This window comes from Poecilia formosa, unplaced genomic scaffold (assembly GCF_000485575.1).
Source record: "Poecilia formosa unplaced genomic scaffold, Poecilia_formosa-5.1.2 Scaffold211, whole genome shotgun sequence".
Lineage (NCBI taxonomy): Eukaryota > Metazoa > Chordata > Actinopteri > Cyprinodontiformes > Poeciliidae > Poecilia > Poecilia formosa.
Window position 1 is genome coordinate 564,356 of NW_006800150.1, and position 15,400 is coordinate 579,755.

The 15,400-nt window shown below is 38.4% G+C and overlaps 1 protein-coding gene and 2 long non-coding RNA genes across 3 annotated transcripts in view; 1 reads left to right on the forward strand and 2 right to left on the reverse strand.

Annotated features, from left to right (window-relative positions):
- The window catches only part of LOC107838094 (uncharacterized), a 25,172-nt gene extending 18,726 nt beyond the window's left edge, over positions 1-6,446 (reverse strand). Inside the window, exon 1 of the long non-coding RNA XR_001664159.1 lies at positions 5,770-6,446. This is a non-coding gene — a long non-coding RNA (uncharacterized LOC107838094). The remainder of the gene's footprint in view (positions 1-5,769) is intronic.
- The window catches only part of shoc2 (SHOC2 leucine rich repeat scaffold protein), a 17,792-nt gene extending 8,720 nt beyond the window's left edge, over positions 1-9,072 (forward strand). The window contains exons 5-9 of the mRNA XM_007567632.2: positions 69-257; positions 1,562-1,684; positions 2,137-2,274; positions 5,273-5,390; positions 6,453-9,072. Of these exons, the coding sequence (XP_007567694.1) occupies positions 69-257; positions 1,562-1,684; positions 2,137-2,274; positions 5,273-5,390; positions 6,453-6,661 (777 nt within the window). The 3' untranslated portion in view covers positions 6,662-9,072. The remainder of the gene's footprint in view (positions 1-68; positions 258-1,561; positions 1,685-2,136; positions 2,275-5,272; positions 5,391-6,452) is intronic.
- LOC107838093 (uncharacterized) overlaps positions 8,220-15,400 on the reverse strand; it is a 10,748-nt gene continuing 3,567 nt past the window's right edge. The window contains exon 2 of the long non-coding RNA XR_001664158.1: positions 8,220-8,569. This is a non-coding gene — a long non-coding RNA (uncharacterized LOC107838093). The remainder of the gene's footprint in view (positions 8,570-15,400) is intronic.

Below are 15,400 nucleotides of genomic sequence, written 5' to 3' on the forward strand. Positions count from 1 at the left end.
TGTGTCTTCATCACTTTGTTGAGTTTTACTGCTGCGTCATCTAATTTTTCTTTGTTCTTGTATGGCAGGGCCTGCTGTCGAGTTTGCTAAATTTGACGAGTCTCACACTTGCGAGGAACTGCTTCCAGTCGTACCCTGTGGGCGGACCCTCCCAGTTCTCCACCATCTACACCCTGAACATGGAGCACAACCGTATCAACAAGATCCCATTCGGTATCTTCTCCAGGGCCAAAGTGTTGAGCAAGCTTAACATGAAGGTATCTGTGTCTTTCTGCGCAACTTTAATTGTGAGATTTACTTTTAAAAAAAAACACACACACACAATGTCAATGATGTCACGGTATTAGTTTGTAACAGACTTTCTCCAATGTTTATATCTCATTCTTGGTAATGGGAATGACCATTATTACTTATAGTGATTACAAGAAAAAGAGACATTAATTCTGTGGTTCCACGCAGTAGAACTTAGTAAAACTGACCTCTAAAACTCCTGCTTTTATACTTTATTACATTTACTAGAGTGTATTCTGTTAGCAGCACCTGACTGCTAATTGTTCTCCTAAATTATATGAACAGGATTACTGCATTTTTTTTAAGCTTCAATTTTCTTGCTTTTCAACATTGAAGTTTGTAAAAATCGTAGAATTGAATGTGTATTTTAATTTCCTCTTATCTGATTAAAAACGTCTCCATCATTCAGAGCCTTTAACTACAACAGGACGCTAAACCTGAAGCATTTCATAGATATTGAATCAATATTTCTTGTTTTGACACTAGCAGTTTACAATTTGTTCATTTCAAATTTACATTTTCATAACTGGACTACTTATATTGTCTTTTATTTTACCAGTATTGCCTAAAAACTAATAAAATAAATACATAAAAGTAGACTTTGATGTAGTTTTTTGATAGAGAATATTGCATCTTTATCCAGTAATTGCAGCTTCTCTTTTCATTTTCCAAAACACTAGGGGGCAGTGTTGCACCCTAATATTGGTGTGTGCAGTACAGTGATTTACTGATTGCTAAACGCTCAATTCAGAGCAGCAGTATTGAGCTTCCATATCCATCATCTAGCTCTAAATTTAGCCTTTTAGATTGACTAAATACACAGAGATGGAAAAGATCTGCAATATTGCGCCCTACTTTGATGTACTATTCCCCTCAAAATTGATAAAAATAATTAATATTCTTGACATGTTCAACTTCTTTTTCTCTTTTAAACAAAGTAAATTATATTAGCTTCTTAGATAATTCTTCAAAAACTTTGATAAAATTCAAGGTTGACAGTTTTTGCATTTTGGGGAAAAACACTTATTTAACAGTTGTTTGATCGTTATAAGAAGAAGAAACATTTTTTAACCTATAAAAATGAAGATTGTATGAAAATTACACTAACATGTTTTGCATGTGGTTTTATTTTTGTAAAGAATATTTCACTTGAAAGCATTTCCTTTTAGCTGCAAGTAGCAGCTAAAATATTTGAGTCTGCACATCTTCTTCCCTGCTGTTCTTTTGCATTTCATATGGGTGATAAACAAAATGTCTTTTCCTCCCTCAGGATAACCAGCTAACGGCGCTGCCGTTGGATTTCGGTACATGGACTAGCATGGTTGAACTTAACCTGGCCACTAATCAGCTGAATAAAATCCCAGAAGACATCTGTGGGCTTATGTCTCTAGAGGTGCGTCTGAAACTTCAAACTTGTCCTGTAGGCTTTAGATTATGCAGCCTATAATCAAGAGGTTATGGGCTGGTATGGTAGGCTGATCCACCTGAGAAAAAACAGGTGCATCAGTCATAAATACGCATGTAAACATTAGGTTCCAAGAGGATGCTTAGATAAAAAAAAACTGGAGAGAATGTCATGTAGAGTCACAGGCAAAGGTATTCACACCTCTTGAACATTTTCTTAATTTCTCATGTTGCAACCACAGATTTCAATGGATTTTATGTGATTTAACAAAATGGTGCAGGAAAGTAATGTGAAAGAAGAATAAATGCAAACAAAATGTGTTGTGTGCATTTGTAGTTATCCTCAAAACGTTCTTGATTAACAGTCATTTGTAATAATCATAGAAATGTATTCCAGACTGTCACCTAACGTCCATTTGAATTTCCTTCCTTGTCTTCCAGGTATTAATACTTTCCAATAATCTTCTGAAGAAGCTACCACACGGTATTGGAAGTTTGAGAAAGTTACGAGAACTTGACTTGGAGGAAAACAAGCTAGAGTGTCTACCACATGAAATCGCTTACCTTAAAGATTTACAGGTAACTTTTCCAGATTTACCTTTTTTTTCACCCTCTTTTCATTTTCTTTGCAGTAAGTTTTTGGCTTACTTCCTAAGTAAGCACTACTAAATACAAAGCAATTCAAATCAGCACATTGTTGACTATCAATACTTGATGTGTCTTGAAAACACAGTTTTTGAAGGTGCTGGCGTGTTGAGTTTAGAGCTCTGTGTGGGTCACACCATCTGCTGCAGCGCTGCTTGTGCTTTTCACTGAAGGTAGAATTGCATGACTCTGCCTGTATGTGTAGGCTGGTTGCCATGATCCAGAATAAATGTGGAGCAGTTTGGACTACACTGCACGACAGATGCATTGGAAGGGCATTTCTGTCTGGTTTCAGTCATTTTCCAGTTTAAACTCTTCCACAAGTCACGTTTTAATATAGATAGTTTGTAATTTTCTTTGTGACTGCGACGTTAAAGACAGGCCTCTCAATGTGCTTTGTGGTGTTTCAAATACATCAATCTGGTCAGCTAACAATAGAGACAAATCAAGTAAAATGTTTGCATATTGCTGACTGTGAAGGTATTGAGTAAGCACATCAATCAAAATCATTTTAAGGGATATGAATATCCCTGTCACGATAACAAATTTTGATGGACGATTAATTGTCTAAAAAATTATTGTGATAAACGATAATATTGTTTCAAGACCTTTTGACACTGATTTAATGGAAATGACTAATAATGCATGTGATTTCCTCCCTTAGATAGATGCACTTTATTTTCAAAAGAACACATAACACTGGAACTGATAAACTAAATAAACAAAACAACCAAAAACAAAAATAAAATGGATTCTCAGTCTCCATTAACAAAAAACGTACTTGAATAAAAATTAAACAACATAAAGCCAAAGTGGAAATAAATACTGCATTCAACCAAAAGAGTGCATTTTATGAAGTCTATATTGCCCTTCAGTAATCACTAGATTTAAATAAAGAAGATGGGCACATCCGACTACCTAATGCAATAGTTCACACTACACGATTTTTTGCCCCTATTTTCTCCTTATCACAATCTTAGATCGTTGGTTGATCTAAGATTGTCTCTGGTGATTTCGTAACCGATCATTTAGATCGTTGTGGCCGCTCCAATCTAAATCTGGGTTTTTCCCCGACTGGGAGCGTCAACGCATCCTGTTGAATGTGACAGGTAGCCAATCAGAAAGCACGGATTCTCCTCTGTGATTTCTGAGGGGAAATTAAGGAGGGGAATCCCAAACAGCTGACACGGCGCAACCCGAAGTCCAGCGGACATCGGAGATGATATGTGGAAATAACATTAATGTTTGTTCAACATTTCGTGCAAAGAATATAGAAATGACAAGGGGAGGAGTTGGAGTCAAATTGCTACCGCAGTTGATAAACCCAGTAACTTTTCAACTGTTCTTCGTTAACGTGACGTAAATAGGTTATAATTTTCATTCAGTCAGAACTTTACGCTGACTCTAGCCACATGCATCTCAGGTGGATTCTAGTAAAGCATTGATGAATGCCTCGTTTTAAAATTAGTTAACTGGACTTATAGCCATTATTTTGTGCCTAGGTGGCTGGACAACACACGGCACGACGAACCCGATTGAACATTTATACCTAGGATTTCTGTCGGCTAATGTGTCTCTCAGGTTTTGAAAATGGGCCGACAATCGGCCAACAACTCGTGTGGTGTGAGCTGGACATTACACTAAGGAAACGAGGAAGGGAGGGTCAGTGGAGAGCACCGGAGCTGAGCCTTTTTTCATTCAGTGTCAGCAACAGAAAGAAAAAAGGCAGGAAGAAACAATAAAGCCGATAATTAAAATGAGGTCGATAGGTTTAATTTATCGTGCGATTAATTGATTTATCGTTTATCGCGACAGGCCTAGATATGAACAGGTAATGTTAGAAAGTTACGCAGCATTTGTGTTCAAAGATGCACAATAAAACATAGCCTCTGGGGTTTGTGTACCGTTAACTGCTTTTTAGGTTTGGATGGAACAGACTGCTGAAGCCATCTGAACTCTGCTTTGCTTTCCTTTTGGTACAAATGTGAATTAAAGAAGAAAGTTTTCAAAATTAAAGGTTTGTAAGAGCTGCAACTTTTCATACAGTTGCGTGCAACTAAATAAGTTGCAAAGAATGATTTGTTTGACGAAATTAGTTTTATTTCAAAAAAGTAATGGCTTGTGTGTCCACATCCTAAAAAAGTCTAAAATTCATGCATCTAAAATTAAGGCCTTAAAATGTAAGCTGTTCTAAATACATTATCCACGTCTTAAATTTTGTTGCGGCCGGAGTGTTCCTGTGTATTCCATGTAGTTTAATTTTCTTGTGGGACATTTCTGTCAGGCAAAAGTCTGACAGAATGCAAATGTGCGTTCAGACGTCTGCATAACGTTCTCTGACTCAAGAAGGTTGAGACTACCACTAGAGAGCTGCGAATAAACCCTTACTAGCTAGCTTGCTTGCGCATGTCATTGTAAATGTAAATTATTTCAAGATGGCTGAAAGACGTTTGTCTTTGCCAATGGCTCACTTCTGTTACCAACCTGTACGACGCAACGTTTCTGTTGTGTTACAAGTCTTAAAAAGACTTACATTTGATTTGGTGATACTTGCAGGTATGAAAACACTGGTTACTCACTGGTTCTGGCTGGTATGATATGGTTTTTAAACTATAACCCTCTGGGAATAATGGTAGTGGCTTTAACTCTGTTACAATTTCCATAATGAAGAGTGTTGTCACAGTCTGGTAGTGCTCACAATATGTTTATGAATAGAAAGACGATGTATTTTTGAGTTTCCAGCCGTCTGATCACCAACCATATCCATCTGAAAATCAGCTGGTTGATACAGACAGTTTCTCTCTTAATAAAAGTTCAGTCAGTACCGAGCTTTACTGCTGTGGTCAAAATTGATTTGTACATTTTTCCACTCTGATATGTTTCTTGGGCTGACATTGCATCGCTTTTTAAAAACTTTTTTTTTTCCTGTCAGAAATTGGTGTTGACTAATAATCAGCTGACTACGTTACCAAGAGGCATCGGTCACCTCACCAACCTGACTCACCTTGGTTTGGGAGAGAACCTGCTGCAACACCTTCCTGAGGAGATTGGTCAGTGTCTAACATCACTGCGAACATGTTGTAAATCTTAAAACATTGTGAAACTATTAGCCACAAGTTCAATTTTATAATGTTAGGATAATAAGGCCAAAGTGTGATCCAGAATTTTCCGGGAAGAATGTTTTAGAGTTAAGTATCCAATATGTTATTAAACAGGAAAGCCCGCGCATCCTTAAAGCGTCTTAATTTAAATACTTTAATCACAAGTCTTAAATTTTGTCGTGGCAGGACTATTTTATCTCGTATGTTCTATGTTTTTTATTTTTATGGCGGGATTTTTCTATGAAGCAAAGTTTGAGTCACATACACATCTTCATTACATTGTGACTCGAGGCGATTAATAATACCACTAACTAGCTGCTAATAAGACCTTGCTAGCTAGCTAGCTAGCTTTTTTGTATCCATCATTGGTAAATGTAAATGATCTCAGGTTGGCTGGACGACCTGAGCATTACTACGTAACATAGGAGATTTTCTTTAGTACATTTCTGTTGGGATACAACTCTTAAATATCATTCATAATGGCCTTAAATTTGAGTTAGTGAAACCTGTAGAATCTGTATTGCTAAATAATTCAGGGTGACTGCACACCCTTTAAAAGTCTTAAATTCATTAGTCTAAAATTAAGGCCTTAAATGTCTTTAATGTAATTGAAAAAACAATAAGGTGACCTCGACTACAGTAATACAGTCTTAAATTTCGTTGTGGCAGGACTTTTTATTTTCATATTTTGTATGAAGTATGAGTATATTGTACGAGTTGCACATTCTGTCACTAAAGATGACAATTGTGGCTACCGCTAACTAGCTGCTAATATGCTCTTGCCAGGTAGCTTTTTTTATTTACATCTATGTGTCTCCAGTTGGCCTGGACGATGTTCGTCTTCGTCATTGGCTCGCTTCAGTTGCCAACCCATGCGACTTATTTATTTGCAATTTTTCTTTTGTACATTTCTGTTGTGACACAGGTTTTATTCGTAATGGTCTTAGTCTCACATTTGAGTTGATGAAACCTGCAGAAATCCCATAATCACTGCCCTTCCTTTGCTCCCAGGCACACTGGAGAATCTGGAGGAACTGTACCTCAACGACAACCCCCACCTGCACAGCCTCCCGTTTGAGCTGGCCCTCTGCAGCAAGCTGTCCATCATGAGCATCGAGAACTGTCCCCTCACCCACCTGCCGGCCCAGATCGTTGCGGGAGGCCCTTCTTTCATCATTCAGTTCCTAAAGATGCAGGGACCATACCGTGCCATGGTCTGAGCCAAGAGCAGCTCCAAAACCCTTCGGCTTTTCTCTGCACCCTTTCCCCTGCCTGCCCTCCCATTATGTGCATCATACACTGTAAAGAAAAACAAACTCGCTACAATCAGTGTTGGGGGCGAGGGAGGGGAGCGAGGGGCGCACATTAACAACGGGGGAGGGACGCGCTCAAGCATCGCATTTTGTTCTCAGTCCTCTGGCAGAAATGGAAGCGAAACTTTTGGAGACTTTTGTGTTCCTCCGGTGTCGGTCCCGGTCAGTTACGACCCCCACCTGTTCCCCTCAGCCACCAAAAACCCACTCAACTTTTCATTCCGAATCATGAAGCGAGAAAATGCCCCCCTCTCCTCAACATGTTTTGCCAAAACTGAAGGTATATAAAGTTTAATATATCGAGTGACTGTGAGCTCTGAGGCAAGTCCTTCAGCTTTTTAAACTGTAATCCCCATTGCCAATGTATTTACAGTAATTACAGCATCTAATATGTGAGCAAGGATACAATTGTATGCAAAAACACAAAAAGCAAGTCTTTGGAACTTCTCATTTACTGCTGCTGCTGCTGTGATTTTAAACTCTGTCATCTTACACTTTTGCTTTTTTTTTTTTTACATAATCTTTCCTGGTCATAACTTATGTTAACTGTTTCTTGACCCAAAAGAACAAAGGTCTAATGTTTTTTTTTCTGTTTGTTTTAGAAACTGTGCCTATGTTTAGAGTGATCCGGTGGTTCATTTCTAAACACGATTCTCCATGACATACAAAGACATAAATTATTTCAATAGTGTTTTTTATTACTACTGTTTTTATTATTTTTTTCTTTCTTTATGGGTTATTGTTTTTTTTTTTAAGTGTACCTGTTGCATCATTCTGTCATGCAAACGATATCAGTTGTAAAATATGAAGATCGTTTTTAACAAATAGCAGCAGTAGGTGTTCAGGATTGAGCTAGTCTTTGTAAACATATGATAAATGCCAATTCTACATGTCTGCAGAGAGGGTGGGGCCATGGGGGGCATCTTGGGACTTTTCGTTGCCCCCCCACCCCAATGAGGAGCTTGGGAGGCGGCTCCTGCTAGGTATTGGGAGGGAGGATGGGGTTGAGGGGTCATGAAATATAAATAGGTGTTGGGGATAAATAATAGATGTTTTATACATTTATACAATTTCTGGTTGTTGCCTTGGGTGAAATTTTTAGTTTATGTTTACTTGTTTGATATCTCTAGTGTTGAACTTAATGGCCGTCATCCAGTTGATCATCGACCAACATATCAAGAGTTATTACAAACACATTTTCTGAGTTTCTGGAGCAACTTGGCGAGTGTCTGAGCTTCACAACGATTTGATAATAAAACATTGACAGGTAATTCCTCCGTGACACTTTATTTTTTTTCTCTCTCTAAAACTTTTCTCTTTTTTGTTTAACAGGGTGTCATAATCTTAAACACACAACTGAAAGTACTCCCTTGACTTGTATCCATTTCTGATTATTTAAAGATATATCATTTGTGCCACACTGTCCCAGCAATGCTGCTGCTTTCATGCACTTTTTTTTTTAAATTTTTTTTTAAGATATTGGCATCCTTTGTATTGAAGCGGGCACACAAAAAGACCCTCTCTCTAACCTTGAGGGCATTCTCTTCTTTTTTTTCTTCTTCTTTTTTTAATGGTTTATCATGTAAATTTGTATCAATTGAATATAAATGTTGAGTTTGGCAGTTTCAGAATTTACAAGTAACTTTGGTGAAATTTAATCCTGTCGATTTTATTAAAGAAGCTTTCTTTTGTCTTGGGCTGTAAAAATATTTTTAAAAACTTCCATATCCTGCTTTCTTCATTGCTTGAAAAATGGCTTCTTGCAGTTAAAAGGAGCGTTGTGTTAATTTTTAAATAAATTTTGATTGTTTTTTTCTAAACGAATAAATGTATATTTAGTTAGTTTTTTTTTTTTTTTTTCCAAGTGACTGTACATTAAAAAAAAATCCCTACAAAAGGTCATTATTTGGATACGTTTTTCCTCCCCGGTTCATCGAGTCGTAATTCGGTTTTTCGTGTTGGAAGGTTCGGGTCCACTTTCCTCGAACTCATCGACAGGGGTTGCGTCAAATCTGTGGAAAGGAAAAACAACGAGACGCTGCTTCTAATTTACCAGCAGAACCTGTTGCTGCTCTTCATTGACTCAAACATACACGGATCAGGCTGGCGGAGGAGACGGGACAAAACTTCCGATACCGAGAAACCGGCCGCTTTGAATTGTATGTGTTTTTGTTTTGTTTTGTTTTGTTTTTTCTACATCGGGCCTCGGTGGGTTAAACAGATCAAATTGTTCGGACATGAAGCAACACAACAAAAAGGTGCATATTTGAGCTCAAACGCAGTTCTAGTACAAGACTGTCGGGAAAACAAAAAAAAAAGACAGAACAGTTGTAAAAAGGGCTTTCTGTGTTCATGCTCAGCAACACCAGAGGCATCGCATTCCTGGGTTTTATATAAAAGCTTTGGGAGTTTCTTCTCTCTTTGTATGTATTTTACTTTTCGCGGTGTGTGGGGCGGGGGAGATGCCTTCAAGTACTCAACAGTGAGATGTGCATTAGGTATGCAGCGTGACTGCTGTGACCCGTTTTTACATTCTCTTTATCTTTTCAGCTTTCTTTTATTATCATTTTTCCGTGCCATGTCGCAACACGTCGGCGTACGAAGACCCGGGACGGCTGTAGGGGAGTCGGATTGATCGACTTTTTTTTTGTCCGACGGTAGAATGTAGTTCACCGGTCCGTCCAAAATGAGTTGAGTGTGTTTTTTCCTTTTCCTACAGAATCAGTCACTTTGCTCATTCTGCTTTGCTTTTGGTTCCTGCACCGTGCAACTTCGCGATTCCTCGCCTGGTTCCTTTGTACAGGCAACAAAGCATGTGGGAACACACCTGACATGGTCCGTCCGGGTTACAATCAGCCCTTGTTGCTTAGAGAACTTTAGTGGCTATTTGGTGTTACCTGCAAATGCTCCCTTTTTGTATATCGCAAAGGGTCTCGAAGCATTGTGTGCCAATGCTTTTCCTACTTAATCTACATTGACGAGCAGCCTTAATGGTCTTTTTTTTATGTGTTTGGCTAATTCTCGTGTCTATGGCCACTGACTGTACTTGATGACAAGCAACTGGTCGTTACAATGTAAATTTGATTCTAGTTTTCCTCTGTCTTATTTGTTTTTGTTTTGTTTTGTTTTTCTTTTACTCTGTACAGTAATCTGTAGACTCGGTATTACAAAATCTGTTATGTGAAGAGTTTTATAAGAAGACAAAGACTGCATTGGAAGATAATGCCAATATGCTCCGAGGTGGATGTGCATTAAGCTTATGTTTCACGCGTCTGTGGCATTAAAGGGGAATTCCACCAAAACTGACTTGCATCGTTGTTTTGTGAGAGGCTATTTTTGTCAACAGATTTTTTTATTTATTTATTTTTTATGGGGCGTCACTATAATGCTTTTCACTATAAAGCCAATACAGTTGCAGTGATTAAAGTTACATCTAAAAAGAATGTAGTGTTATTTTAGAAAGTGGGAAAAAATAAATAAATAAATAAACAGACTGCAGATTGGACAGATGTCCAGACAACAGTCACTTACATCTACAAAAAGGCTTCGCAAAAGAAGCTGGTTGTTCAAAGTGCTGTATCCAAACATATTTGAAGAAGGTTGAGTCAAAGGGAAAAGCGTGATAGGAAGAGGCACACCAGCAGTAGGAAGAACCACAACACAGACGATTGTCAAGCAAAATCGATTCAAATAGCTCCAAGAGATTACACTGAGTCTGGAGTCAGCGCATCAAGAACCACCATGCACTGACAATCCGACATTTGAACTACAAGTGAATTAATTGAGCTAAGAAAACAAAACAAAAAAAGAACTGCACTGTTGCTAAATGATTCAAAATTTTCTTTTTTTGATGGAAATGAAGTTTGAGTTTCTATTGGAAATCAAGGTCCCAGAGTCTGGAGGGAGTGTTGTCAAGAGGACACAGCTCTAAAGCAGTCTGGGTTTCCATTACACCTCAGCAGAACCGCGCTTCCATGCCGTGCCGTAGTGATGCAACGATTCATGCAAAAAGAGCCCCAACGATGCATACCAAGAAATCAGCAATACATCCAAAGACGTGACATTTCTATGTAAAATATCTGTTAATATTGTAATGTTCTGAGATTATAAATTTCAGTTTTTCATTATTTGTAATGATAATTAAAATTACAATAAGTAAATGTTGGAAATATTTCAATCTTTGCGAAGATTGAAATGATAAAAACAGAACATGTTCACTGACAGCGACGAGTATCAGAAACATTCCAGGTGAACACCGCCCTCTGCTGGCCAATTAAAATTTCTCTGAAAGTTGTCAGGGCGCAGTTCTTCCGACATAAATAGCAGCTCGTTTCCTTTCCATTCGATATTTGAATCACCAAGAAGCGTTTTCGAAACTCGTAAAAGAAAGCGCTGCCAGACAGAGAGATCATTTAAATATTTTCTTCTGATTTGTGGGCCGCTTGTTCTTATCAAAAAATGGGGGAAAACCCCCCCAAACTGTTCGACCTTCACTTCCTTCTCATGTAACGTTTCTTTATTTCCCCCGGAACTGAGCTGGGTAGCGTGCTGCCGCACTTCAGCGGCTCTGGTTGGAGACGATAGGTGTCACTGTATCCTTGCGCTTTAGTGTGCGTCCCCACATGCATCAACCAGCGCCTCGACACACGAGTGTTTGTCCACAAACAGCCCGTCACACAGCGGCTTCTGAACACAGAGAACTGAGAAACATCCTGGGATACATCAGCCTGAATTCATCTCTCTCTCTCTCCTCTGTGTTTAATGTTGTGGGCGACCTGAGCGTTCAGCGCTCCAGCTAAAAGCCTCCCTATCACATTTGTGAAATACTTTCTGGTTTATGGCAGCAGCAGCGGTTCATCAGAGAGGCGGCTGAATTGCTAATAACCCCATTAAAGCTGTGTTTTCAGCCGGAGCGCCTTCATGTCAATTATCGCTGCTTGCAGTGAGCGGGGTGAGCAGGGGTCGGCGCGTAACACCTCTCCGTTTCCGTGGGAACAGGTGTGTGTGTGTGACGTCACGTCGCGCCCCCCCTCCCCCCCCAAAAAAGTTGCCGTGACCGTAAACTTGAAGCAGATATCTTAATAACAGTTAGTTATGACCGAAGATGACAGTATTAATTCATAAATGTTGACTACATTTAGCATGAGTTAGATGCTAATTATTAGAGACTAAATTAAATATTAGATGATTTAGCAACTGGACTTCACTACAGCCTACTACTTTTGGTAAGCAATGTTACAGATTTCAATGATTTTTTTTTTTTTTTATTTAATCAAAGTTTTTTTTAATTAAATTGAAATGAGATCAGCACATCTCAAATTATAATAAAACAATGATGAAAGAAGTGTCAATTTTTTTTTTACAATTTAATAAAAATGACATGTTGAATATTACTTCTACATTCAAACAGAATTTCTTTATTATCATCACAGCAATTACATCCTTCTATTGGTAACCAGTTTTTTTTTTTTTTAAGATTTTTTTGCATGTTTCCACTGATATTTTTACGTTTCATAAAAGTGAAGTTTTTGAATCCTCTTTATTACCTTCCTCCACCGATACTCTACCGGATTCATATTTTGCCATTCTTTTAGTTTCTGTAAAAGTACAAAACAACAATAGTTGCTCGGTCAGCTTCATTAGAATGGCTGACAGATTAAAAACTTACACAACAGAAACCTTCAACCTAAAAAAAGTAAATATACAGTGAACAAAAAAAAAGGTCAGCCAGAGGTAGCAGTCAGCTAAAAATGTTGTTAGCATAAACAACCTCTTTAACTCTTACTATAATTAAAATGGTAATATGTTTGGTCTATATCTGCTGATGAGTAGAAAAAACACAAGTGATGGCAAGAACTGCATTCTATTAAAATGCCGTTTTGGCGTTTTGTTAATAAAATGGCCTTTTGCTGTCACCTGAGACAAACGTCAGGATCCTGTTTGTGAACTTCAGCTTCAACACTTTTAAACAAGACTAGAAGCTCACACAGTTCGCAGTGCCGACCTCCACCTGTCGTTAGATCACCAGGTTCCTGACTGACTGGCAGCTTCTCTGAACCACCAGCACTGGCGTCCCCCAGGGGTGTGTTCTCTCCTCACTCCTTTTTTCTCTGTACACAAATGACTGCACCTCAGCGGACCCGTCTGTGCAGCTCCTGAAGTTTGCAGATGACACCATTGTTATTGGTCTGATCTCGGACAGTGGACTAGCCAAGGAGTATACATGGACAAGCACATGGAGTATTTGACACTCCATGTGGTTGTACGGTCACATGCAACCACATACTTGCTTCTCTCACCATCACTGTGGATCACTTAACGTATTAAACAATGAAAGTTTGCCCTATTGCTTTTGTTATGTGGCATTTTGAAAAAAAAAAAGAAACACTGACCTCCCTGGTAAGTGTTGGTCTAGAACTGCCATGTGTACATACCACGAGGTGGTATGTACACAACCCCATATCTGGAGAGCTGTCTTATCAACTTAACATTGTGCTTTTTGTGATGTGTTGGATGACTGCTTCTTAACAGGGGCTATCCATAACAATAATAAAGTCTTTCTATTCTCGCTTTATAACATTCCAAACACAACAGCAGACCTTGAACACAATAAATGTCTTCCAGACTCCCCAAATCAATCCGAGGTCTCTCAGGGACCTTTATAGTTTTTTTTTTAAGGGTAGAATTGATGGCCTCATGTTTTTCTGTTTTTAACACTTAACAATCAATGCCCAGACCAATACATTCGTATTTACATTAATTCAACGTTGTCTTCCTCTTTTGTAAAACCACAGCATAAATACATATTTTCAAGAGAGAAAAAGCCTTTTCTTTTTTTTTTAAAAATATATTTATATTTTAAATGTCTTTGTAAAGAGCAAAGCGAGCCAAAGCAAAATTCCTTGTTTATGTGGACAGACAAATGGAGCTGATTCTGAGTTTATCGTTGGTATCTGGTGCATAAAGTGTTTAAGTGAGGCTCTCCACAGTCCACTCTAGAATAGATTGCATTTAATAGCTTCGGTTAAAAAAAAATACAATAAAACAAAACAATAAAGCACACACACATGATAAAACCCAAACAGAAAAAACTCTAAAGCCTTCAAAAAATAGACCTCACACTGGAACATTTTGCTTTGTAATTTGATGACAGTTTTTCTGATTTTTGGGGGGGTAATTTGATTACATATTTTACATATAAAACACTGTGAAGACCTTTGTGCCCCCCTCCCCCCACCATATTTGCAAACATTTTGAGAGGCTGGCAGCATTTCCACACAACACATCTGGCTGACACATGCAGTGCATACACCTTGTCCTCACACATATTCTTCGCCATGTCCTCCCACCAGGAGTTATTTCTTCTCTGGAGGAGAAATGGAACACGGTAAAACTTTCCTGCTAAGGATGGCTTCCAGTTTTGAGGACGCCCTGACATGAAACGGCAAGCAGAAGTAGATCAGCTCGTCTTTACCCCTGGGGGATTTATTAGAAAACACGATGGTCCATAAGAGACACTGGGTGGTAATCATCATGCGTGAACCGAATTTATACTCCGATTATATGACAGCTGTGACTCCATCACTTGTTACATCTTCATTCTGTACACAAAGCAAACACTGGCGAATTTGTTTTTCAGGTACATATGATCTTGTTGGACAGCAAAGAGCAGATTAAGACAGCTGTCTCAGAAAACAAATATTTGACTTCAAACATCGGGTTTCCCAGAGTTCATGGAATCTACACAATAGTGTTTTTAATTACTTCAAACATTGAGAATATCATGTCCTTGTAGAAACGTGACCTGTGGCTTTTTTTTTTCCTGTGGCACGTGGTGGTATGTACACATCAACCCCAGGTCTGGAGAGCAGTCTCATCAAGTTTATATTGTGCTTTTTTGTGACGTGTTGGATGACTGTTTCTTAACAGGAGCTATGCATAACAACAATAAAGTCTTTCTGTTCTCACTTTATAACATTCCAAACACAACAGCAGACCTTGAACACAATAAATGTCTTCCAGACTCCCCAAATCAGTCCGAGGTCTCTCAGGGACCTTCATAGGTTGTTGTTGTTGTTGAAGGTCAGAATTGATGGCTGAAGTTTTGGGCTAAGATATAAAAGGCTTGTGTCGATGTTCATGTGGTGTGGATCTGGCTGCTGCTTAGTAACAGAGTGTAGTTGCAGCTGCGCTACAAAAAATGCCTGCTTTAAATAACAGGTCTCAGTCCGTTACTGGTGAATTTCACTATGCTGATATGTCCAGATGATTTATTTTGTTTTATTACTTTTAATTCCATTGTTGCTACCGTTCTATTGTAGACTATTCCTGAGCTTCTTGGCCAATGGATCCTACGTTCTTGCTGAAATCGTTATTGGTCATGTATATATACTCAGGTCGACATGATAATTGCCATACATTTTTATCTGGCACAAACTTTAGAAAGTACTAACAGGGGTGGTAGCCCAGTGCCCCAATTTTTGGGGGGTCCCATGGATTTTTTTATTTATTTTTCACTTCTTTCTTTTTTTTTTTTTTTTTTACCAATGCATGGTACAGGTGCATAAATGTACTTATTTATTGAGGTGAGTTAATACAACTCACCTCAATATCAGGTGAGTGGTATTAATATTTTGTCATTTTTTT